Here is an 8449-nt window from a genome sequence, read left to right as displayed (position 1 = left end):
AAGGCTCCGCGGCCAAGGTGCCATGCTGCCTCGGGGGAGTCCCCGCCGCCACCCCACGGCGTGCTTCAGGTGGTCGCCGCAGCTTCCCGCACTGCGCAGGGATGGGTTTTAATTGCCATTAATTTATTAGGCCACCTTCCCACCAAGTTTCTGCTCCCTCATACTTCAGTCACGGGGCACCGAGCGCCGGTGGGCACCCCTTGGGCAGGCTTGTGTCAGCTGGGCAGTGGCCGAGACCTTCCTCCCCCGGGGCCGCAGGCAACGAGAGAGAGGGGCTGCCGGCACCAATACCGATTTAAGGGTAAGCCAGCACGCCTGTTCGCTCCCCTCAGCGGAGCCGGACGGGAGTGCCGGCAAGAGTTAGGCACCAGCAAACGGATGTCACAGCCGAGCTTCCATGGGCTCTGGCAGGCGTGCCTGACGCGTCCTGCTCTGGGGCACAGAGCACTCGCTGTCGGACCAGCTCCCTTCAGCATCTCGTCCTTGCAGGACCTGAGCGTTACTGGCACTCGGGCGTCTCTCTCAGGGGCCTGTAACGAGAACGCCAGGGCTTTCTCTGCCTCCGCCGAACGCCGAGGTGCTGACCCCTTCAGCAGCGCCCGGCGTATGCAACGGCTCAACACGTGCAGACCAAGTGCTCGCTCCGGTCCTCGCTCCGAGAAAACACTAGCACAACTGGCTAAAACGTAACATCAAATATTTACATGCACCTGTAATAGCAGCAGTGCTCTTCTGTCGGAGGGGAAATGGATTTATGCCCTACCCTGCTGCTCCTGTAACATCTATTATCTCACCGAAGCACTGACGCACAAACCAAATGCTCAAAAGCATTCCATAGGCACAGGAGTCACGAATTCAGCTGTTTTTCTGCCCCACCTTCTTTTACTTCACTCCAAGCTCCCAGGCCGTGTAGAATGCCTTTCTTTGCCCAAGTACTGGCAGGATCCCTCCGGAGCGCCCGCATGCTCAAGGAGAGGCTCCGCCGGCGCAGGTGCTGCCTCCCACCCACGCAGCTGGGCCGGGGAGCTCCCGCGGGACAGCCCGCTCCGTACCGCTGGCCAAGAAATGCACTGCGCATGCTGCTTTTTATCCACACGTAAGATGGCCCATGTGCCTTTCAGTGTGTTTTAATTTATAAATTTTCAAGTTAAAACAAATAAATTCTTTTCATTGCTATTAAATAGATCAAAATTAAATTCAGATTTCAAACACATACAACAACTTCAGTTGATGAACTGAAGTTAAAAAGAAGTCTTAGTAGGAAAGAAAGCCTGGTTTACGCATCAGCAAATCATCCGCTTTCTCTACAGAAACGTTAAAACACTTCATTGAAGGCAAGACATCCGCTTTCCTCCTTGCTATCCTTCCCTCCGCCGGCTTTAAACAAGAAGGAAGAGACTTTTCCCCCCCTGGAAAGCATGACAATCGAGTTATCACATACAAAACAAACTAAAAATGTGTGTTGTGGTTGTAAGGATTACTTACCTGCAAGCATTTTTGGAGGAATGTGCTACGTAACTGGCTGAACAAGATGAAGTACAAGTCAATGAACAGGCACTCTCATTAATACCATCATTTTAAAGGACTATCATCAACATCAATTCAAGGCCGTCTGCAAATATCAAATAAGCTCAAGGTATTTCACTTGCCTAAACCTGAAATTTTTGAATCATGCTTTAATGTGCCCGTATCTAGTTCGCTTTGGGAACCACCTGTTTGCCGAGCGGCAAGCAGATTTGATGAAAGCTGTGGCTCTACGGAACGTCAAAGTTTGGCTGAGGAACACATCCCAGTTTTGGCTCCGTAAAGTCACGTAAGACAGTTAACCTTCAGTCAATCAATCTGATGCTCATTTCCACTGGTTGGTCATCACTCGCTCTCTCTGCCTTTCTAAGCAATTATCTTCTACTTTTATAAAAAAGGGCTACATTTTTCAATAGATTATCACCTTCAAGTGGAAAGGTCAAGCCACACTCAGTGAAGCTCCTCCAGAACCGATTATAACATTGTGGTGGGGAAATTCTTTTAGTCAAGATATGCTGTGCCTCTTGAAGCGTACTGGCATCAAGCAGCTCTCACACGACAGAAAGCAGAGAGAAGTAAGGCGAATCAGGCAATGAGCTACAGCAACTGGAATTCCCGCCTGAGGACATTAACGTCCTCTACTCTCTGCTAGAGGAAACAATGATTAAAAAAAACCCACCATACATAAGACATGTAACTTTATTCAATCAGAGGCATGAAAACTCAGAAAATCGTTTCCCACTCGCATCCTGCCAGCGATAACCTTAGGGCAAGTTACATCTTTAGGGATATAAACCCACTTAAAGATTTTACAGCTTTAGAAGCAGATGGCTTCCGTAATAAAGGATTGCTGTGAGTCAAAACCCAAACAAATCACACCTTCACCATAACACCGGTGTATTTCTGCCTATTCTTTCAGATTAAAAACACCTCTCAACTAAAAACTTCAGTGACCAGTTGAAAAGTAAATCTAGTTAATATAAAAATAATTTTCTTCTCTCTTGTATGAGCCCAGAGCAATGATGCAGAACAAACCATCATGAGACTTAGATCTAAGTCAAAAACAAGCAAGGAAAAAGCTGGAATTTTAATTCCTCTTAAAAATAATTTTCCTTCTTTTAAAAAAGATACTGGATCAATTGTTACTCCAGTTATCTTTCAGATATAGTATCACAAAAGTCACAAGACACTACAGACATAGAATTCCAAGGATTTCTCTAAGTGTGGTTAAATTTTTGTGCTGCAGTAGGAAAGAACCCCACTGTTGCCATCAATAGCTTTACTATCTACTTCCCTTGAGTATTTCTTTTCAGCTTCATAAAGCTAATGTTAAATGAATGGAACACTGCACGCTTAAAAGAAAAATCATCTTCCATACCAGTAATAATTTAATGGAAGTCTAAAAATTCCCCATTTCCATTTTATACCCACGTCTATGAAAAGCACCAGCTCCTCTTGCAGTGCCTTAGGACGGTGTAAGGAAGGCAGTGGGAACAGCCGTCAGCTTCACACATACTCGCTGAGAACAACTGTTCGGCAGCAAAGCCGGGTCCCCACTGAGAGCAACTGATTTTTCCTTCCCTCTTCTCCACACTCCCAGAAATGCAAAAATGTACTTTTAATTTGCACATTTAGAAATTTCCACCCCAACTATCAGATACGTAGTAGTCTTTATAGGAGAAACTGCACTTTTATATGTAAGTATAAATTAGGCATATTTACACCTCAGCAGGACCCACATACATCTGTTTCAGGTCTATCTGCATTACTACAGGAACAAGGAAATATGATGCTCATTTTCAGGAAAAGTGACATTTTAACAGCAGCTTTTTCACTCCCAGATGTTTCAAAGCTCTCCCCTTGGGTTGCTTACTGAAAATAATGGACAATATAAATAACTTCCGTACAGTTTTCAAAAAACAATCCTTCAGGTCTCAGTCCCTATGCTGAAATATAAATGACACACTTGTACACCTGTATATGGTTCTCCAGGCAAGTGCATCTACAGGGAATTGAAGAAAAAAGCCTCCTCCCCTTTTATAAAAGTATTAAGAAAAGCAAAACAAAACAGGAAAACATTATAGAAAAGTTTCTCACATCTCATTATAAGTACAAAGAAGCAGTATGCAAATTTGTACGCATTTATGTGGAAACACTGTCCATGTAAACAATGAAATGAAAAGTCACGTACAAGCAGTTAAGACCAGAATTCATATCCTACTTCATAGCAGCCACCACCTTCATCATGATTTAGTTTCCTTCCTCCAACCTGTTCTAAAACTTTCAGGTGTAAGTCATGGTGTGGTATGTTAGCACCCAAACATCTTATGTATCAAAACCTCAACCGACTTCACAAACTTTTTTTTTCCCCAACATAAATATACACACACACACACACTTTATTCTGTACTCTCCAGACAATTTTCCATTCTCAGTATGCAGCGACAGCTAAGGCCCCACTGCAAACCAGCCTTGTCTGTCTCTCCAGGACTCTTAACTCTCTAATCTACATTCCCATGAAAAGATTTGTAACTACCCAGTGTAAACACACTCCCTCTCAGGAGAAACATAGATTAGTTAGTGTAACCACGGTGTTGAAGGCATTTGGCTGAAACACTCCTCCTTGACATAAGGGGTGTAATATAAATACACAACACATGAACATGAGCAAAGGCAGTTTCCTTCCGCCCAGCTCCAATTAATTGCAAAGTGGACCCAACTTATTTTTTGCTGAAATCTAGTTTCACAGTCCTGCGATGCACTTTATATACATTTCACCACTCTGTAAGTGAATGAAAAAGGAGTCAAACACATTTCTTCCCTACCCAACACATAACAGCAATGACGTTCTATTATTTCATAAGGCATATTCATCTTCAGTGAGAATCCAAGCACAAGCAAGAATTCTGCCAAGTCCTGCGATCCTGTAACTTCACCTTCATCTACCAAATTTCTTGAAATTCCAGGATCTCCCACTCTATTCCTCAGGTGGAATAATCCGTGTCACAGTGGGCTTTTTTTATTTAACACAACTGAAGAGCAGGGCTAAATAAAAAAAACCCTCAGCAGCTGGACCTCTATCTTTCAAAAAGAGGGACACACAAACAACCAATTTTTGCAGTTCTCTGGCTTTATCCCATAACCTGCCTTTTTACAGTATCTATATATATATAAATTAGAAAGAGATAAAGCCAATGATTAACTGCAGTGTTCATGAAAAAACTTTAGTCCGTGTTACAGAGTCTCTTCTCTTTTGATCGGAGATCACTGAGGTGTAAAGGTGAGAATCATCCAGCTGATAACAAAGTAGAAGAGGAAGATGGGGTACACAACAAGAGCTTTGCGGTTTGGAGGCTGACTGTCTGCCAGGAAAGCTGTAGATGCTGGTGAAAGAGAAAAATGCTTGAAATGTGAGCAGCGTAAAACTAAAAGTCTAAGATCCACTGCAGATGTTAACGATTTTGAATTAGGGTCTGCATTACAATTATGTTGAAAGAGAAAACAGAGTAAACCATTGCTCAATACCAATGGTCTGTAATCACCAATTAAAACTTTCTTTATCACATTGAAAGATAAATGCTTATTGACACTCTGTAACAAGAGTCAGACTTACAGATTAAGAATGGCAGAAATAATGCAAATGCCATCTGTATGACATTAGCATTTGATAATAGTATTTATAACACAGATCACAGAATAAAATACCCAGTAGTCTCACACAGAGTTTAATATTAAATTATCACCCTTCTGCCGAAGGCAATTTACATATGACCACAAAAATCAACAGCAGCGTAGGCAGAGGCTGAACCTCTTCCAACACAAGGACTGGAAGAACTATTTCTACAATATTTCAGCAGCCTAGGAAACACCTTAAAGTACAATATCCACTAGCTTTACCCAAAAGAATCCATGCAGATCTACCTCGCTTCTTAAGCATGGCGCTACTCTGTGCACATGACAGCATTATACTGCAAAAAGGTACTTACCTAACGTTGACCAGCCAAACATAGCTACTACTACAATAAGACGTATAATGAAGCTAACAGTCCCAGAACCTGCCAGCAGTACCAGTCTGCACACCAGCATTGCTACAGTCAGAGGCAGGACACAATAACCCAGAACGCACAGGCTCTGAAAAAAGGATCTGGGAAGGAGAGACAGAAATGGGAAAAAAGTAGTCAAATGAAAGCATTGCAGAAACTCCACGCATGGGAGTATTTTCACTGCTACTAACTAAACCAGCACTCACATTGTTCCTCCAAGAAGCTTTGAGTTCAGTGTGATGACAACTGCACCAAACCAGATGATGACAAAGACCTCGGCAAACTGGGGGCCTCCGTCGTCTTTACTATCTGCTGATCCACCCTGAAGCATCCTGTTGTAGGTAACAGATAAAAGGAATCATTTGCAACTGATGACTGAATTTCTGTAGACTTAGAGTCTAGACAGAACAGAAGCCTGAAACACTGATTCCCAGTTAGGCTGCAGACTGATTATTTTTCATCTTTTTCTTACTTTCAGTATATCCTCAGTTCTGAAGAGGAAAGGAAAATGATGGTGGCTCAACTGAGGGCATTTCAGTTCATTTGTTTACTTATTTTGAGGACTGTGTAAGCAGATAGAGAATAAAACCATAGATAACAGTCTAAGGGATGAAAATTAAAGTAGCAGAACTTTGCTAACCTCCCAAAGCAGGCAGCGTAGTGCATGATAAAACACAAAAGCCTTAAGAAAAGGTTGTAATAACTACAAGCAACACAAAGTCTCAAAAAGTGAGCATTTGTTAACTTGAATATTTAAATTACACTGTGTACTTCTGCTAAAGCTTTACCAACATTTTACAGGATGGTTTCTGTATGTTGAGTACATAGGTGTGTCTCTAACAGTTGATAGATCTGACCAACGCTTCCATCCTACCCCAGGCACATCTGCACACATATGCACCAGTGCAGCACCAGAAACTCCTGGGAGCCACCATCATCTCCCATCTATGAACTACTACAAGAGCCTCTCTTTTCCCATTGGTTCTCCAGGATACCTAAACACGTACACTGCAGCTCTCAGACAAAGGTTTTGGTCTGCAGGTCAAGGTCAACGTCAGCCAAACACATCAGAATCAAGGACAAAGTGAATCAGGATACCTTTCAGTAAAATCATTCTTAAGACAGGGGACTCTGAAGAGTTCCCCCTTAAATCCCAAGTTTAAAGAAGGCAGGTCCTAATGGGCTTGACGTGTCACAAATGCATTTTGTAAGAAGATCTAAACAGGCGGTGTTTGTAGAAGACCAGACAAGGATCAGATGAACTTGATCACAACACATGTAATCAGAAATTTTCAATTTCTCATTTCTCCAGTGTAGAAGACTATAAAAACCCCAATCCGCCCACGGTAAGTACTTACAGCGCAAGAGACACACAAAGCACCAAAGGGCCCCAAAGATCCCCTGCAAGTAAAGGAAAAAATAAAGTCATAAATATCACAGAATGATGCTCAGTTTCATCTTCCTGGGAGTAATAAAGCACCTTTTTCAACCCCCAGTGTATCAATTTCCATATTACACTTTCTTATAATTTTCTTATTTAACACCTTATACACCATATTCTATAATACAATCTACTCAAAGCCTGACAACTGTTAAAGTTACCTGTTCTGTATATTCTGGCACATGTTCCACTCTTAAAGAGCTTTGGTAACACTCTGATTTTTCATGTTTGCTATTCAGCATTCTACAACAACAGAAAGAAGATGGAACAGACACTTCTGAATCCCTCTTCCCCTGAACTCTTCCTTTTCCCCTGTTGGCAAAGTCTGTTGGCAAAATACCCTGTCAAGATTTTTAAAATACTCTTATACGTACAGTCTCTGAGGAGCGCACTACTTTTCTTTGGATACATGACATGGACAAATTTCTTCCCAACGGCCTTCAGATCCCTCATCTGAAATAAAGAAACAACACTTTAATTTATCCCTTCATAAAAATTACAGTTCACAACTAACAGCAGAAAGATTGAAGTACAGCAGTATCAATGGTAAATCAAGAGAGGATCCAACCCAAAGATTTCTGTAGCTTCCTCTGCAACAAACAATGCCTGCGTTTTCTACATTCTTTAATGAACACAATATTATATGCTTTAATAACACCCAATTAAGACCAATAATTTGTTTTTGCTCCTCTGGGAAAAGAAAATTAATGAAAAAAGCTGTTAGCAGTGACAGATTTCTTCCAAGCTCCATCTGAGGCCTTTACCCTTGCAAATATTTTGAGATCACAGAGGAACTTTGGGGCTGTTATTCAGAAATTTTTTAATGCACAAGAATTCATTTTACATGGCCAGTTCTGAAAAAAAAAAAATTTCCCAAACTTACAGTGAAGTACAAGTCAAGTAGAGCTATGCAAATATATAGTTTTTGCATAACGGTAGGCCAACGACATCAGCAAAACACATGTTTTACCACAGACAGAGGCACAGACTCACTATAGTATCCCTAACAGGCTCATCCAGTGTGGAGTAGTCTTCATCAGGAGAGTGAGATCCAACAGGAACAGTAATCTCCCCTTCCACTGGAATGTCTTCAGATATTGACACGTCTGCAAGACCTGCAAACTAAATGTTTTTTAAAGCTTTTAAAAAGAAAGAAATACAAACCAGCTCATACTCACTTCAGATGCTTTTCAGCTGGGCTTAGGATGAAAATGACTGCTCAGAATTCAAAGATACAACACTTAATAACACAGTCAACAACAGAGCCCAGCCGTTGTCTGCCTGATTTAGACTGCTTGCAGTCTAAAGAAGTAAGGAGGTATGTATAAGCAAAACATTTCTGTTCTCTTCATTCACTCCCAGTAACCTGCTTTTTATCCTCTATTTAGGCAGCAATAACTAATGGAAGTAAAAAGTTTGTTTGCATTTTTTAAGTAATGTA

The 8449-nt window shown here is 41.7% G+C and overlaps 1 protein-coding gene across 1 annotated transcript; it reads right to left on the bottom strand.

Annotated features, from left to right (window-relative positions):
- Window positions 1-4788: 4788 nt before the first annotated feature.
- YIPF6 (Yip1 domain family, member 6) lies at window positions 4789-8130 on the bottom strand (the record flags this gene model as incomplete). Its single annotated transcript, XM_010284318.1, has 6 exons — window positions 4789-4907; window positions 5511-5668; window positions 5774-5899; window positions 6926-6968; window positions 7383-7461; window positions 8002-8130. Coding segments are annotated over 6 exons (654 nt in total), but the record flags the coding sequence as incomplete, so codon positions are not given.
- Window positions 8131-8449: the final 319 nt, after the last annotated feature.

The sequence above is a fragment of the Phaethon lepturus genome, unplaced genomic scaffold (assembly GCF_000687285.1).
Source record: "Phaethon lepturus isolate BGI_N335 unplaced genomic scaffold, ASM68728v1 scaffold47153, whole genome shotgun sequence".
NCBI classification, from domain to species: Eukaryota; Metazoa; Chordata; class Aves; order Phaethontiformes; family Phaethontidae; genus Phaethon; species Phaethon lepturus.
Note: the sequence above shows the minus strand (reverse complement) of the source record. Positions and strands in the feature narration are given on the sequence as shown.